At 35.9% G+C, this 18,832-nt stretch overlaps 1 protein-coding gene across 12 annotated transcripts in view; it reads right to left on the bottom strand.

Moving 5' to 3' along the window:
- ADAM22 (ADAM metallopeptidase domain 22) overlaps positions 1-18,832 on the bottom strand; it is a 234,458-nt gene that overhangs the window by 17,715 nt on the left and 197,911 nt on the right. For 5 of the 12 annotated variants that reach the window (XM_086396261.1, XM_086396270.1, XM_086396259.1 and 2 more), the window contains exons 24-27: positions 15,738-15,852; positions 12,570-12,660; positions 8,523-8,540; positions 1,657-1,764 (exon numbers count right to left, since the gene is read on the bottom strand). In XM_086396261.1, coding sequence (XP_086252387.1) covers positions 1,657-1,764; positions 8,523-8,540; positions 12,570-12,660; positions 15,738-15,852 — 332 coding nt within the window. The remainder of the gene's footprint in view (positions 1-1,656; positions 1,765-8,522; positions 8,541-12,569; positions 12,661-15,737; positions 15,853-18,832) is intronic. The other 7 variants (XM_086396266.1, XM_086396264.1, XM_086396262.1 and 4 more) reach the window with 2 other exon arrangements.

Below are 18,832 nucleotides of genomic sequence, written 5' to 3' on the forward strand. Positions count from 1 at the left end.
TAAGAAAAGCATTTTGACAAACTGCATATACTTAGGAGGAATCACATAATTTGGTACAATATTTAAGTGTTTAAAAGTCAAAACCCATTGAGATTTTGCTAAAATCTGCTAAAGATTCAAATCAATATTTTAAGCTCTTCTTGAAGTACTTTAGAAAATAGTGCTGTAATTTAAATCTTTTCCATATATCATTCCAGTTAATTGCTAAAAACATCTATTTTAAAAGGAACCTTCTACTGATGAATGAAAATAAATGGAACTCAGCACAATTATTATGTAATTCCCTAGATTTTTCACCATCATTTGCTAAGTATAAAGTAACTCTTATTTTGTACAAAAGAACAATAGAAATTCTCCTGGAATCTATTGATTTTTATACTTATTTACCATGTGATTTGATTTAAAATTAAATATTTGATCAAGAAAATATATACTGTGAGGATTTTAAGAAAAGATCATTCTCTTAGCTAAAAAGTACCCAATGAATTAAAAGAATAAAATGTTTGAACATCCTTCTATAGAACTGTACTCCTTATGCAAAGACTAATAATTTAACTTTAGATTTATGCTATGTTATCTGAGTAAAAAAATCCTTTATGCTGAGGACAGTTCCACAGCAGTTCCCAAATCTCACTAATTCCTTCAATTTCTTTTTTTCCTGATGTTTATAAAGAGTGAGATCCACTGCAGAATTTTTGTAGATTACTCTATTTAGAACCTCAGAAGAGATCATGTTTCTTCTCAATAAACTAGCAATTTCCCTTTCAGTCCATAAAGGAACTACTGTGCCCAAAGTATACATTTCAGCCCTACCAACAATTTTAAAGAAACTCTTCCAGAGGAATATTTAAGTTTTTTTCAATGTGAATGAAGGTCTCATTTCCTAAAACATTCTATTTATTTCTTCTGTCAGCTTATTTTATTAAGCATTTATAAAGCATGGAGAATTTTAAATGGTCTTATTTCCCTTAAGACCATAGAGCTAGAATACAGCCTTCAAGTTTAAGACATATAAATAATATACTAACCCCATCTGGACTGCTATAAAACTCAAATATTAAAATGCTTAAATTAATTTGGCAACCAGCTCTAAATTATAAAGTCTAGAATTAATCATTCCAGGAATGAAAGGCAAAATCATAATATTCAAATATATGATTCACAGAGAAGCAATCGTTTTTTCACAGCAAGCTTAGCTTTGATAAATTTAAAATTTTAAAAATTCAATGCAGCATTTATATTAATAACCAATTTATTTTAACAACTGCTTTTACTGAAGCGTGACAGTAACCTTTTTCTTTGACTACCAAACATGACATAAAGCTCACCATTTAAAATACAATAAAATACTATGTGTAGTTTCTGAAGCAGTAGAAGAGCAAGATTGAAAAACCCTGGAGTTTCTATGTAGACTTAGGGTTGTTATTTGCTTAGTTTTCTTTTGTTTGGTTTTCTGGCCTGATTTGTTAAACCACTGGTTCTGAGCATATGGCATTTTGAAGTATAGTAATCAAAGAACAAAGGATACTATTTTTTAACATTCAAGAAAGAAGGAAGAAGTAATCAAACCTGCTGCAAAATAATGAAATGTTCTGACTAATGGAATAATGTGTGATGGAACAGGTAGAAATCTGAAAATGCGACAGAAAAGCAGACCTCTTCTTAGAACTAGATGCTGAGTTTGTGCTGACTCCAGGAGGAATGTCGCTATAAAAAGAGTCGCCATCTCCAGGCTTTTTTACATAATCTCCCTGGGGTAACTGTCTAAGGCATAATAAACATTTCAAAGTCAGAAAACAAGACACACACATGAACACAGACATATACAAATATTATTTTAGGAAAAAAGAGGTAGGGATAATGATCTACATGAATCAAATCTATAACAACATGTAAGATTATTAATAAATGTGACAAGTTAAAGTCATTCTAATTGTAGAGGTCAGAAATGCAATCACTGAAGTCTTTACAATCTGGATGAATATACCCTTGTTTCAGGGGTAAAATATGAAAAGATGAGGTTTTTCACTATAACTTCATTACACTTAGAGATGTTAATTGCCATTTTGTCTTTAAAAACAAACAAACAAAAAAAAAACCCTGGTGCTGAAGAAGACATATCAAGACAGACAGTCCTTGCCCAGATAAGGTATCCTTTTTTTCACTGTGGTGTGTAAACTATTTGTAATTTCTAAATACTATAAATGTAATCTTAATTTGGCCTTAAAAGAACTGACTGATTTCTAAACTGTTCTATAATTTAATCCAAATAAATTATTTGAATTCTCTATTCAATCTGGGGCCTCACTATTCATTTAGCAGAAATATAAAGAAATCGAAAGAGATTCAAATGTCAATCAAAAATGTAATTCTGTTAACTGCACACTAGAATATGTAAAGGAAGATAATTTAGCAAGAGGAAGAAAGAGTTGAAAAATAATGGAATTCTTGTTGATACTATAGAAAGATACTTATAGGTGGCTGGTGGATGACCTCAATTTTTTATCTCCAACTAGGGAAAATCTACATAGTCTGCACTATTACCGACTCTATTCACTCTGATTTTGAATTAACTGAGATTGGAACATATTTTTATTACTTCTGCAAAGGGAACAGGGTAGAAAACTTTAGATAGAACTGCCTTGTCAATGCTCCTACTTTGGTAGTTAATCTGATTTTTTGCCAGTGCATGACCCCCAGACAGGCATGGCTAATAAAATTTTACAACCGACAAAAAGCACCTATATTAACTTGTGTGATCTACCTCTCCCCTTTAAGGAAATCAAATTTCTCATTAGATTTGTATGTAGGATTAATATAACTTTTGATTCATATTCTTTCAAAGTATTTGTGACTTTAGATCATAAATGTAATCTTTTTTTCCCAGTATATTATGAAACATTAATTTTATAGAAAAGATATGTAATTCCCATATTTATACTGTTAATAACACAAGTGACATATCTGTTTGTGGAAGAGATATTTAACTGTCTGGAATCATATTTCCTGTCTTGCCTCCTATCAGTAAAATGCTCTAGCAATTTTTTGAAAAATAAAAAAAATCAAAGTTTTGTAAGTTGCCTCAGGTAGGAAAATTGCCTTTTGTATCATACCAATACTTATAAAAGAATGCCAAAGAACATCCCATTAACATTACATTTCCAATAATAATCTTTATGGTTAACAAGTCATTTTTGTCACTGTTACCTTTAATGATAATTTTTATAAGCTGATGAGATGTGGCTTACTAAATTCAAATTTATATGCTGTGCTTACTTGCAATGTCGTGTCTGACTCTTTGCAACCCCATGGATTGTATCCCACCAGGCTCCTCTGTCCATGGAGATTCTCCAGGCAAGAATACTAGAGTGGGTTGCCATGCCGTCCTCCAGGGGATATTCCCAACCCAGGAATCGAACCCACATCTCCCGCATTGCAGGCGGATTCTTTACCGACTAAGCCACCAGGGAAGCCCGAGAATACTGGAGTGGGTAGCCTATCCCTTCTCCAGGGGATCTTCGCGACCCAGAAATCAAACCAGGGTCTTCTGCATTGCAAGTGGATTCTTTACCAGCTACGCTACCAGGGAAGCCCATAAATTCAAAGCAAATAAATACAAGTTGTGACTTTACTTGACTTTGCACCCAAATTCTCTTTCTTTACATGGTTTTGGCATTTAGGCATTTACCAAGGGTTCACTTATCTGAGACTGCAGGCTTAAATGGACTGCTTCTCACAATGGATGGGGCTCAATGGTTTTGCCTGTTTGGTTAGCTAAGCATGGTTTACAAATCCTTCAGTGTAATTTCTCTGCAGTCCATGTTCATCTTTCACACTGCACACAAACATCCTAAATGCTACACATGTCATAAACTATGGGCTTCAGTCAAAGGGTTGAAAGGAAAGTTTAAGTGCAGTGAACTTTGAGGGGCATGGCTTTGCTTTTATCCCAGGCAAACTAGACTCTTCTCTATCTCTACCATGAAGTCTTCGAAATAAAGAAATTACACTTTATTCTTCTTAAAATTCCACAAAGAATGCATATAACTCCTTCACACAGTAAATGCATTAAAATGTTAATAATAACAGATGATAAACTTTGTTAAAGATCTTTTAATACTATTTAACAGCCTTCACTGTCCAGAAATTTATTCTTTTTTAAATATCCAATTATATCTTATTATAAACCTACTTCTTCCTGATTAACCTTTAGTGAAGATAGAGAATATCAGGTCCCTATGATCAATAAAATACTACTTCATCATTTGTTATAAAAGACCATAAATGACCAAGTAACTGATAGCTTTAAATGTGTTAAAATTGAATTTATTTTTCTAGTCTTTATGCTTTTCTTCCTAAATTTTACTAGTTTCATAGAATTTGGGGATCAGGTGGCCTGATCAGTACTAAGTTTTATAATGGAAAAATTACCTCAAATTTCCCACATCACAAGCAAATATTTTAGACATGTGAATTTTTCTATAAATAATAACCAAAAGAAAATAAAACTTATTTAGCTAAATTATTTTTCCTCAAAAAGGATTCCTATTATAAGAGAAGTCTGATCTTTCCTTAAAGGGTCTGCTGAACCACTATATTTAACTTAATAATCCTTACACATACTCAAAAGGAGATCATAATGAAAAAAATTAAGTCTTAACCTTAAGACTGAAGGAGGCACTTTCCCAAAGCTTTGTTGGTGTCTGGGCTGTCTGCTATTGGAATTGTCACACTGCTGTCTGAAGAAATGTTTTGTACTGTGTACTAAGTCACATTGACAGATGCATGAATATCACTATAATAATATTAAAAAAACTAAAAAACTAAGAAAGTCTTGGGGAAAAAAAGGAGGGAGGTTTACAAGCAGAAAGTAAAGTGGCTAAAACAGGGTAACAGAGAGGAAAGATATGGGGAAGGGGGTTTCTGCTTAAGGTATGGATCAGGAAGATATGAACTAATTATTTATTCTGATTCATATTATGTATGTTCATTAATGTATGTTCATTTCAGACAAAAGAATATTGCACCTGAATAAGGATGCTTTATAAATCCAAATTTAATGAAATCCAAGTTTAATGCTTTATAAATCCAAATTTAATGAATTCAATTTAACTTGAATTAAATCCAAGTTTAATTGCACCTGAATAAGGATGCTTTATAAATCCAAGTTTATTCTATTGCTATTTGCAAAACTGCCTGAAAACTAAAATTCAAACTTCTAATTCTTATTGCAAAGTATATAGCTGCTAACTCCCAAAGCAATTATGCTAAAATAGAAACAATAGCATCAACTGAAAAATAGATGGAAGCCTTCTTTCCTGGAGATTTTAAAGAAAATTATCAATAATCATCCTTCTAACTAGACGATATCTAAGAATTCTCCTTGGCTCCTCAGTCCCATGGCTCTACCCTTCACAAGATGACACTGGCAGATTTATATTTATTTATTTGTTTACTTATTTATTTATTTTTGCCATACTCACAGCATTTGGAATCCTAGTTCCCCAGCCAGGGATCTAACCTCGGCCCCTGCCCTGGACCGCCAGGGAAGTTGCCAACCCTGGCAGGCCTAAAGTGATATAATTCATGTATGAAGTTCTGTCTCCCAGAATGGGCTTCTATCTTTTATTAGGCAGCTTATAAACAAAAAGAAAAAGAAAAAAAGGGCTTGCTTCTAATCTTTTTGCCAGATGTGAAATTAAACCTATCACACATTCCATCAATATAAAGAAAACCTGAGGGACACATTCTCTGGTGGGAAAATTTACCAGGTTATCAGGTTTCTTCACAAAATTACTTGCCTGACATTTCCAGTCATTTGAAAGTTATGCTGAGTTTGGCATTTCTGAGCCATTGTATCCTTAATTAAAGAATCTCATAACTGGCTACATACTTAATATGTATTTAGTGTCAAAACAAAGCTGTATGTTCACCAATGCTTTCACACCAGGATGCGTGGGCCTCACTCATGTCAGGAATGCTGCCTTTCTCTTTAAGGACAACCATACCTACTTATCTCTTTCATCTGAGGATTAGAGAAACACAAAGTCTTCAGAGACCACATATCAGTAACTTTCCTTACTAGAAAGCTTCACAGATTACAAAGAACTTTGTCTGCATTCGGGATTGGGGAAAGTTTAAGTGATTTCCCAAGATCACATACTAGCAGGTAGATTTCTGATTCATTCTAGATTGGTCTTCCCACCATGGAACTTCAGAGCAAAACTTAATTTAAAAGCAACTCAAATTTTTTATTTCTATTCCCTGGCATCCTTTGGAATTGGGCACATTTTTATTGGAATATCTTCAGATATTTTCAAGTGATTGTAAATTTCCTAATGTAGGCTTTGGTCCATTGGTCTTATCACCTTCTCTATAACCACTAAAATACATTCTAATAAAAGACTGTCCTTCAGAAGATATTTATATACTCACAACTTCCTGCTAAAGTTCATTCCTTGCAGCTTCTCCATTTTAACAATTATTATATAACCCTATATAATACCTGGAAAATCCCATGGACAGAGGAGCCTGGTAGTCTACAGTCCATGGGGCTGCAAAGAGTCGGACACAACTGAGCGACTTCACTTTCACTTTTCATATAACCCTAAGAGTCATAAGTTTCAGACAATCATAAGGGCAAAAATAAATAAAATTTGTGCTGAAATATATAAAAAAATAGTACCTGCTGAAAAGTGACAACTCTCAAAATATAAACTAGACTTCAAAGAGTGTCCAGATTGATGAAATGGTGACTCAGTATTCATCGTATACTGGTAATACTCCCAGGATTACCAGGAGGCATGAAATTACATCAGGCACAAAAAAGAGATTTCTAACAAAAAATTTCTTAACTGTATCTATGCATATATTGAGTTAGAATAAGAAATCGGTGCTCAGGTTTACATATTTACCATTTGTTTTTGTAATGTGGGCAATTCCTTTATTCTGGAGAATACCCCTGGTGAGAACACGTCTTAGAGCACCATAACAATTTTGCTTACATTACATATTTATGACACTGCGCTTTCCTTTTCAAATAGTAAGCAATATTAAATTACACTGCAGAGTTAATTCTTACAGAAATGGAGCCAAATCACCAGTTTTTGATCTTTGTAGTATAATTTTATTTTTCACTGAAGAAAGCCACCAAATTTACATTTCTGGTATAACTGATCAACATCTACCCAACAGAAAGCATAAGTAGCTTCGGCTCTTCTTCAGTGTTTTTTGGACACAGAGTTTAAAACCTGTCACAAAGAAATCTATTTCCTTTATTTAAGTAATTTTGTTTCAGTTTTACTTTCTCCATTAATGATAGAAGTCAGTGACTCCAGAGCAAGGTCATTATTTTCTAATATTTATGGCTAACTGGGCCAGGATCTCAATGGGTACCCTGTGGGTACCACTTATGGCTAAAACCTTATACAGATTTTAAATTATAACATAGAAGGAAAAAGAACAAAGTTTAAAATTCTACTTTGTGAAAAAAAAATGAAAGCTGTGGCTAGTGTCTGATAAAGTGTCACATTTATTACATCTTATTTCTAATCTGCCTCAGACATTTCCTACAATTGTGGGAAAAGTTAGGAGCCTGCATAGGCATCTTGAGTACAAAACTAGGACTATATGATGTGGTCTTAGATGGTCAATTTCCAGTATATTTTAATTTTTTGGTATCAATAGTTAATAGCAATTGTAAGTTTTTAAATGTGAAAAGTGAGGAGTGTACCTCAACATGGGCTAATTTAGATTTAGAAAAAATAGGCAAGTTTTACCTAATTACATGAATGCTTTGTATCTCTTTAGACACTGCTGGCTAAACATAGATTTTAAGGTTATATGAACAGAGTGCCTGAGTTTATGGGCTTTTTATTGAAAAAAAAATAGTGTAGTAGGCAATCAGAGATTATTACTATGCAAATTATTTCTTTCAAAACCTGTACAATTATCTAATCTGTAAAAAAAAAATTTCTTATGCAGAGATAAAACTGATTCCTCAAATGCCAAGATGCTCTCCTGATCACAATACTGTGCCTATATAAATTTTATCATTTATTAATGAAAGTTAGCAAAATGACAACAATCACTAAAAATAAATTCCTTTAGAAATCATTGGGCAAGAAAAGTGTTATAAATGTGAAGAAAAGCCAATCAACTAATGTAAACAAAGGTGACACCTTAATGTAAAGGAATTTTGTTTTAGGCAGGAAAAAATCAACTTTTAAATATATATTGCTATAAAAGTAACACAAATAAGAATGACTAATTATAGTTTTGTTGGATGACAAAACCATTAAAACTAAATAATGATAGATCTATTTTAAACTAACACATTCCACGGCAACAGTACTAAAATGATCATTTCAAGGCCATGAAAAATCAAGATTAGTTTATGACCACTACAACATAAAAACAAAAGTAAACTTAATTTATAACGGTATGTATGAATTCCAAAGATGATAACAAGATTTAAACCTTTTGGTTTTCAGTTTTATGTTCAGATTATTCTCATCACATACCTCTGCTCTCGATAGTTTCTTTTTATGGACAAGAAGAGAGAGAGAGAGAAAGAATTAGTTACCTAAAAAAATACATTAAGAGAAATCACTAAACATAAAAGCATTTGATGAAAGATCTCCACTAGAATTTCTAATTGCAGAATTAAAATGAAGATCAAAAACACAGTCTTCCCCTACCTCTGCCTCACACACACACACACACACACACACACACACTCACATACACAAATTTTACTTCATCTTTTGAAGAAATGACACCAAAGGGTTAGTGACAACATTTTCAAGTAACCATTGTTTAAAAGCAGAAAGCTTCAGTTATTAACAAGTAATTGTTTTCTCAATGTCAACTGTTATCATATTAAACATTTAGTAATGTCCTGAAGTCAACCTTATTTCAAATATAGGTTTTCAGACATGCACATTGATTTAAATCAGGAAACTAGTCAAGTTATATATATATATATTAAATGTGTTTTCATGCAAATAAAAATTATAATTCATTCTTTTTGGAATATATGCCACAAACTAGAGCTCATCCTAAGAATTTCGAATATGAAAACATAAATGCCCATCAGAACATTCTGTGTATGATAGAATGAAAATTCACAGCTGTTATGGACCTCCCATGTCATCACATCACTGTGAAGTTTCACTGAAAGCAACAGTGGTAATACTTTGTTTAAAGTCTCCTAAAATAAAATTGCGTGAGTTTCAGAATAAATGATTCTGAAACAAAAATGTGTTCTAGAGAGTGTGGTAAGGAGGTGCCAATGATTTTTAATTTTTAAATAAAACAAGCTAATTTCAAAATTTCTATCCTGACCTAACTAGCTGTCAGTATTTTGAAGACTTGTTGGAAGGTCAAGCAACTATCAGGTAGGCTCCTCCTTCCAAGATCAAGGCTAAGGTTGCTGTATAGATTTTGTAGCACTTTTACCTGTCAATCTATTCCATGAATTCTCTGGGCATCTTGCTTAATAATGAGCTCATGAGAGTAAAAGTGCCAATTTGATATTTAATATTTTTCATTCCTGAAACTATCATATACGGGAGAAAAATAAGCCTAAATATTTCAATTCAACATGTTTTACTTTTTATCCCCTCAATCTGATTCCCTGAGCGATCCACCAGTTACAAATGAGTATTCCTCATTTCCTATTCCTTCTATTACCCCAAGACTTGGAGAAGGGGTAGAAAGTTTAATTGGAAGGATTAATGAGAAAATGAGTTCTCAAGTCCTAAATTCGCTTGGCATTTTAAATAGAATATTCATGAATTTAATTACTGTATTAAAATTTCTACATCCTTATTCTATTTTTATACAAATTCTGAATAAATGTAGTAACATTAAAACTTTCATCATTCGGGTTCAAATTATTTATGAAGAGAATACTGTAGTAGGAACTAGATTCTGCAAAGTACATGTATTCAGAAACAAAAAAGTGAAATCACTTAAATTTCATAAAAATAAGAAATGATATACAGAAAGAAATATTTTTCATTCTAATCATTAAAACAAACAGACACAGATAATTTCATTAGCAGTAGGATTAGATGTTCAGGTTTCATATTTTTGAAAGGGTAATTTTTTCCAAGATTTTAAACGTGAAATATCAGTTTACATCAATAGGTGGCAGAAAACTAACAGAACTAACAATTTTGCTTTCCCTCCCGCATGACCAAACGAAATCACTGAGCTACTTCACAATAGCAATGGTTGTGATGGCAACTACTACATGAGCCTTGCACAAGGGAAGTCAAGGAAATAGTGTGACGCTGAGATAGGGCTAAGTCAGCTAAGGTATAAGGAGAGCTCAAACAATATATATGCAGAAAAGCCTTTCTTTCAGACATACAATTTTATACTCCAAATTATGCTGAAATCAGCTGGTGCAAATATAAGCATGCAAAGTGCCAAACAACCTGCACATTAAAGAGGCATTTGCTACACTATGCTGCTGCTGCTGCTGCTGCTGCTAAGTCGCTTCAGTCGTGTCCAACTCTGTGCGACCCCATAGACAGCAGCCCACCAGGCTCCCCCGTCCCTGGGATTATCCAGGCAAGAACACTGGAGTGGGCTGCCATTTCCTTCTCCAATGCATGAAAGTGAAAAGTGAAAGTGAAGCCATTCAGTCGTGTCCGACTCTTAGCGACCCCATGGACTGCAGCCTACCAGGCTCCTCCGTCCATGGGATTTTCCAGGCAAGAGTACTGGAGTGGGGTGCCATTGCCTTCTCCATACACTATGCTAGGCCATGTTAACTATATTATGCTAAACTTTACCCTGCTGTCTGTGCTATTTATTGACACAGCCTTGCACAAATGTCTTTCTGCATTTTTGTACTTACAACATAGAAAGTTTATCCTGGCAGTCAACTAATTACTCTCTTTCAGCCAAAATAACTTCAGTGTTTTGACCTCACAGCCAGCAATACCCATATACTAGTTTAAAGAGGTGTCTTTTAATTCAGTTAGGTTAAAACCATGGCTTTCCTGGTGGCTCAGAGGTTAAAGTGTCTGCCTCCAATGCGGGAGACCTGGGTTTGATCCCTGGGTCAGGAAGATCCCCTGGAGAAGGAAGTAGTAACCCACTCCAGTATTCTTGCCTGGAGAATCCCATGGACGGAGAAGCCTGGTAGGCTACAGTCCACAGGGTCACAAAGAGTCGGACACGACTGAGCTACTTCACTTTCACTTTTCACTTTCAAAACCATGTCAGGCAGTGATAATAGTAATAACAAATGATTATATACACTATGCTGCTGCTGCTGCTGCTGCTGCTAAGTCGCTTCAGTCGTGTCCAACTCTGTGCAACCCCATAGACAGCAGCCCACCAGGCTTCCCTGTCCCTGGTATTCTCCAGGCAAGAACACTGGAGTGGGTATACACTATGCTAGTCAATGCCTAATCAAAAAAGTTTGGTTCATTTAAGTTTAATTTTATTAAACATAAGTTATTTGAATACTAAGGAAACTTTTCACATCATAAGTTGAAGTACTTAACAAGGGAAATGAGCACATTAAGTATACAAAAAGTCTGGAATCTGTGAAGTCATTTACTTAGCTAAATGCTGCTGCTGCTAAGTCGCTTCAGTCGTGTCCGACTCTGTGTGACCCCATAGACGGCAGCCCACCAGGCTCCCCCGTCCCTGGGATTCTCCAGGCAAGAGTACTGGAGTGGGTTGCCATTTCCTTCTCCAATGTATGAAAGTGAAAAGTGAAAGTGAAATCACTCAGTCGGGTCCAACTCTTAGCGACCCCATGGACTGCAGCCTACCAGGCTCCTCTGCCCATGGGATTTTCCAGGCAAGAGTACTGGAGTGGGTTGCCATTGCCTTCTCCAGCTAAATGCTAAGGGGATCGAATATTCAAAAGTTACATAATGTGTAACTTTTTAAATCTTGCACATAGAAACAAAGAATTGTAAGCTGAACTTTGAAGCTTAAGAATTAGGTTTCTAAAAGTTGTAACTTATAGTTGAATTTTAATTTTAACACATTACATCTCTGAAGAGTTTTTCCTTCCCACAAAACACTCACGTATTTAACAAATAACAATGTCTTCTTCACATTGGTTGGGGAGAGGTTTGGCTCTTGGCAGGATCCCTGCTCATAGCAGGAAGCACTAAGGAGCTGATCCTGCTCTTGATCTTGTTGATATCACCCTTGTTACTAAACGCTATGCTGTCTCATACACTATCCTGCCTAGATGTGGAGGAATGGGTTTAAGTCAAGAGAATCTGCATCACTAAACAGCCAACCAACACAGCCTTTGTATGAGACACGATTTAGATTGATTTTTGTTTCATGTAATGGTTTTAAAATAATATTCAATATTTTTAGAATAGATGGGAGTTAATCTCAAAATCTAAAAAATGATAAATTACTGTTACCTCTAATCATGCCAAGGATCATCATGGATTGAATACTGAACCAGACTGATTTTCACTGCAGGTTTATTTATCCAATGATACAAAAATTTTTAGAATCATTTAGATAAATATTTTAAAGTACAGTTTGACAGTAATATACTGAGCCATTTCACTTACTTATAGCCCCATGCAGTAATTCCTAATATGAGGGCCAGCACTAAAATGGTGCCAGCAATTATGCCTATTATAATATTGGTACCAGCAACACCTGGGGGGAGAAAAAAAACAATGAAGATCAGTGAATACAGCTGAAATTTTGATATAAAATTCTTTCAGGAACTTTATTCTCCAGATTAATGATCATCACACTAATAACATTTGTTTTAAAAAGTGAGCATTTTTTCCTTTATACAGTTTTAATTTTAGAGAAGCTTTTTCCCAAATTTTATTTATATATTCAGATATAATTGTGACAAAACACTCTATCAGTTTCAGGCATATGACAATGATTTGATATTCCTATATATCTTGAAATTAAAAGCAGGCATTTTTAAGGGAAGAGAAATCAACCATATCTTAGCAATTTGATCAATTGGTTTTTGAAAAATAATTATTTGCGTATGTTCCCTTTTAATTCTTGTCCAAGTGCATTTTGAATGGTTTTTTTCCCTGTATTTTTCTGGAAAATATAATGAGGTCATTGAACTAACATAAAGAATAAAATAAGGAGAAGAAAGGAGTATCACTATAAAGCACAATACCCCTGGGGAGGAATACTTAGAAATCATATTTTGGACTCCAACCTCTTCCCTAGAAATTCTAGAAATGTTATTGTTCTTATCACTCCATTTTCACAACCAGTGTAAGGTCCTTATTTTGTGTGATATTTTGTGTAAATATAAGCTTCTAAAGGGAGAAGACATGGCTACAGATGGTCAGGTGGTATACATTATAAAAGACTGTAGTTCCCAGTCTTGCCAATAATGACTGTGGTATCTGGGAAAAACAATGGAAAATACAGAGTCAGGTGAGCTGGAGACTGGTGCTGATGACCTGTGAGAGCGAGGGTGCACCAGACTGGCAGGGGGCCAGGGCAGGGCTGGAGATAAGGACCGGGTGATGGTGCTGTTGTGTCCGGCAGCAATAATAGTCAGACAGTCTGCGATGCAATTCTTAAGGGATCACAGCAGTGAAAGGGGTCCAGTGAGTCAAAGGACTGGACAACAAGCCCAAGTAAAAGCCCGAGAGCAGAAAACGCAGGCTGGAGGCCTGCCTGGCTTCTGGCTCAGAAGACCTGTTTGGTTGATAAAGACTTATATTCCATGTTAAATTGCGGGGCTCTCACCCAGGGCAGCTTAGTTAGCTCTTTGTCTGCTGCACTCCTGAGGAATCAAAGACAGTAATCATGGATGACTGGAACAGATTCCAATTCCCCATGATGGAGTGGCAGCCTCTCTATCTGGGAGCCCTCAGGAGTCACATGGGACAGCAGGGCTCAGACATCCAGGAGACTAGCTGACTCCACCCTGCCCCAGTCATCTGTGGGATAGAGGGTGCAGATACCAGAGGACTCCTGGGGCACTGGGATTTTCCCACTGTAAGACCTAGCCCATCTCCCCTTCTTTTCTTTCCAGAGATTTAACATGCGTGAGTGCTTAGTCACTCAGTCATGTCTGACTCTTTCCAATCCTTTTAACTAGCTTGCCAGGCTCCTCTGTCCAGGGGATTTTTCAGGTAAGAATGCTGGGGTTGCCATTTCCTCCCTCAGAGGATCTTCCCAACTCAGGGACTGAACCAGCATCTCCTGTGTCTTCTGCATTGCAGGCGGATTCTTTACCCACTGAGCCATGGGGAGAGCTCCAGAAAATTAACAGGGATCAATAGACCCTGATGCTGGGAAGGAGGGCAGGAGGAGTAAGGGGGGGACAGAGAATGGGATGGTTGGATGGCATCACTGACTCAATGGACATGAGTTTGAGCAAACTCTGGGAGATAATGAAGGACAGGGAAGCCTGGTGTGCTGCAGTCTATGGGTCATAGAGTCAGACACGACTGAGCGTCTGAACAACAATCAACTCAAATGCTAGTTCTGGTTACTTCTAAGTAATAGTATGACTTTTGACAAGCCAGTTAAATCCACAGACCTGAAGAGGCTTCTTTCTACATTAAGTGCAGGAACCAACCCCACAACCATTGCTAAGACTGAAGATGCCAAAATCCTAATCACTCTGTGAGTTTTATTATGAAAGTCACATTGACTAATACATTTAACCTGTATGGATGATTAGAATAAAAATAATAATTTTCTCATTCTTTGGAGCTGAATGGACTTCAGGACTTGAACATTATTTTATGCAGAAGAATACTCAATAATGAAATGATAAAAATACTTTTAAAAGGGACATTCATCTTCAAGGTATGTCTTCTTTCCACTATCTGCATTTAATTTCTACTTCTCCATTTGGGCCACTCTTGCTTTTAGAACTACACCTGCTGCTTCTTATCCATGTCAAACCCCTTCCAGGCACCTTGGCCAAGGTTACTACTTCTAGAATTACCTACAGTAGAGGCTACAGAAACTGGAGTTTAATATAGATGTGGTTCTTTAAGAGAGAATATTAAAGCTAACAAAATATTTTTAAAATCAATTCAAATTTTTCCTCATTTACTTAGTCCCAGTATATAAGAAGTATAAAATATAAAATCATACACTTAACAATTTTGATTACTTTATTCATTTAAAAGAAATACTAGGGCTTCCCTGGTGGCCCAGTGGTAATGAATCTGCCTGTCAATGCAGGAGACACAGGTTTAATCCCTGGTCCAGGAAGATTCTATAAGCCAGGGAGCAACTAAGCCTGTCCACAACAACTATTGAGTCTATGTTCTAGACCTTGGGCTCTGCAACAAGAGAAGCCACCACCACGAGAAGCCCACACTCTGCAACTGGAGAGTGACCCCCGCTCACCACAAGTAGAGAAAGCCCATGCACAGCAACAAAGACCCATCATAGCCAATAAATAAAAACTAAATCATATTTTTTAAAAAAGATGCTAGGATTTGTTGTCAGCTCCAAATAAGTATAATACTTGGAAAATATCAGCCTGATATAGAACAAGATATGGCTAAATCAATAGACTAAGTTATATTCAATATTTCATATTACGAGATAATGGAAATAATTGGTTTCATAATGAGGGCCCCAGTTGTACATTGTAATTCATTATTATGTGGATTTAACTTATATTTGAATTATATAAAAATAATCCAAACGAAGCTTAGGAAGGGCAGTTTTCTCTTCCTTGTGCATAAAGACAACATAATGGGACCAAAGTAAGTACCTACCATTGCCAGACAGCGTAATGCCAGCTTTTGCATCATCATTGTAAGGGAAGTAAGTGCTGCAGTCTTCACCTACCCAGTGTCTGTTACACACACACTTCAGCTCATTACTGCAAACCTGAAACCCAAAATCAATCTAAAATCAACACTAACTCTTAGGTACAGAGGCATGCAAAATAAACATTAATTTTTAAAAATAAAAATTAATTGTATTAATTTCTAATAATTGTATGCCTAGAATTAGATGGGATTGGACATTTATTGGTATTTTCTTCCTATTTCTAATCACTTACTAATTATCTTGCTCAAAAAATATTTTCTAGAGAGCAACAGTTGACCCAGAGAAAACAACAAAGTTTAAGAGAGAATTTACATTCCTTACACAAAAATCGATGATCAATTTGAATTTTGTTAACCCAAGTTTTATGAGGGAGATTTTAAAAAACTAAGCAGAATTACAATCATTTTCCAATTATCCAATACAAAGTTTTCTTCTTCTAAAGAAAGGGTCTTTATACCAAAATTTTATTCATCTTTTAGGAAGCAGATAAGATAAAGGGAAATCTGACAAAGAAGAGGTGAGGCCTGAGGCTTTGCAGCGGTCTGAGAAGAAAGCTTCACAAAACCATAACCTGGGCACCTCACCCCAAGCTCCAGGGCTTAGCTACCTCAGGGGTCATGGAAACTGAGAAGTCCCTCAAACAAAGCCTAGGGGAAAAATTCACATAAACTGGCACCACATTTTTTAAAATTATCAGACAATAATCTTCACTTATATATTCAGGAAACAGAACCTATGTTTCTGTTCTAAAATCTTATTATTCAAAGCAACTTTGAAAGGAATGAGTAGGAGAGAATTCAGTTAGGGTTAGGATCAGAGAAGTTCTTCAGAACTCAGGTTTGATGGGATGGGTTTCTCATTTTTGTCTGCTTGAATTTGCCAGAAGACAACATACATGCAGATTTAACTGTACGATAGATATGATCAACAAATTGCAGATTTCAAATTAATTCAGATTAGCAACTTTCTGCAGATTAACAAATATGCAGGAAGGAAAAAAAAAAAAAGGCCTGAGTTTGAGACCCCAACTGTGTTTTCAACAGATTAGGTCAATAATCAGGTCAACTGGTTTCTCCAAGTGTGTTTCCACATCATGCAGCAGCACCAGTGATACACTGACAAGAATAGTGAAACACTGTTCACTGTACAATGATCATAATAAACACAATCACAGCTGACATTATTGAATATTCACTGTGTCACAGGGATTGATCTAAGTATTATGTATCAGATACAGGTGTTAATTCCCTGATTCTTCACAACAATCCTGCATCCTAGGCAATATTATTATTCCCACTTTATAAGAATAGAGTGAAACACAGAGAAGCTAACTAATTTGCCCAATCTCACCCAGTTAGTAAAGAGGAGAGCTGGATTTCACACTCAAACTGTCTGGTTCCAAGCCCACACTCTTAACCTACATGATGTAGAGTATAAAGAGAATATTTACTGTATTTCACATTTTAATTTTTGTCACATATACAAAGTTGAGTCACTATAAGTTAAAAACACATAGGATATAACCTTTCTGTATTATGCATATTAATGATTTGATGCTATTTGCCACCTGATTTACTTGTGTCTATTACTTTTTTGTGTGTGCATGTGTGCTAAGTCGCTTCATGTGTCCAACCTTTTGTGACCCTATGGACCGGAGCCTGCCAGGCTCCTCTGTCCATGGGGATTCTCCAGGAGAGAATACTGGAGTGGGTTACAATGCCCTCCTGCAGGGGATCTTCTTGTACCACGGATTGAACCTGCATCTCTTAGGTCTCCTGCACGGGCAGGTGGGTTCCTTACAACTAGTGCCATCTGGGAAGCCCCATCACTCATCATGCATTACTCATTCCTTAAACAGTTAATTAACACAACTCTGTGTTACATACTCAGATACTCATATTCTAGATGAATAAGATACAGTATTCATTAGCATTATGATCAAGAAATTATTCCATTATGCTTTTCTCCCATCTCCCAAAAAGCATCTCTCCCTAACATCCTCTAACTTATAAAGGAAAGAAGACTTAGCAGATTCCTTTGAAATAAGGAGCAAAACTACTTCCTATATACCTCCTCTATTCTCCTGTACCAGAAGAATTCCTATTCTTAGGCAAAAAGTAACAATTACTAAGGCCTTCCTTAGGAAATTCTTGGTGTATCCTTCAGGGATATACACAGAATGACCGGGATTGAAGGCTTACACTTCCAGGACAAGGATTCTCAACTGGTTAGTATAACCAGAAGGAACCCAGAGAAGATAAAAAGAAAATCATGGCACATGCTAAAAGAAGAAGATTCAAGAAATTTTCGTCAGTGTAGGAATTTCTAACTGAAAATCACAAAACTGTACTTGCTAATAGAGCATGTTTATTTAACCTATAAATTTACCTATATCTTGTCAGATACATGATTAAAAAGATAGAATTTAGCCCTTTAAATACCACCATTTTTTCTATTTGGGCTTCCTAGGTGGCACAGTGGTAAAGAATCTGCCTACCAATGCTGGAGATGCAAGACTTGAGTTCAATCCCTGGGTCAGGAAGATCCCCTGGAGTAGGAAATGGCAAACCACTCCAGTAATCTTGCCTGGAAAATACCATGGACGGAGGAGTGAGACAGGCTACAGCCCATACGGTCACAGAGAATCAGACATGACTGAGCACCACCAGCACCACCATTCTTTCTATTCATCTCTGAGATTCATTTCCTTAATTATTCTGCTTCTATTTCTAGACGTTATTATCAGCTGGTACCCACTGTTTTGGTCAAGGCAATTATTTATGGTCTGTTCTAATTGGTCAGTGCCTGCTGCTGCTAAGTCGCTTCAGTCGTGTCCAACTCTGTGCGACCCCAGAGATGGAAGCCCACCAGGCTCCCCCGTCCCTGGGATTCTCCAGGCAAGAACACTGGAGTGAGTTGGTCAGTGCCTGGACCATCCCAATTGTTAAGTATTGTGGCCACTGCCCCTACTTTTTACTCCCTTTTTCATCCCATTATAGTTTGTTAAAATTTATCTCTTAAGTCACTTATAGAAAAC

This window comes from Bos grunniens, chromosome 4, assembly GCF_055505025.1.
Source record: "Bos grunniens cultivar Pamir isolate PY7600 chromosome 4, Bosgru_T2T1.0, whole genome shotgun sequence".
Classification (NCBI taxonomy): Eukaryota; Metazoa; Chordata; class Mammalia; order Artiodactyla; family Bovidae; genus Bos; species Bos grunniens.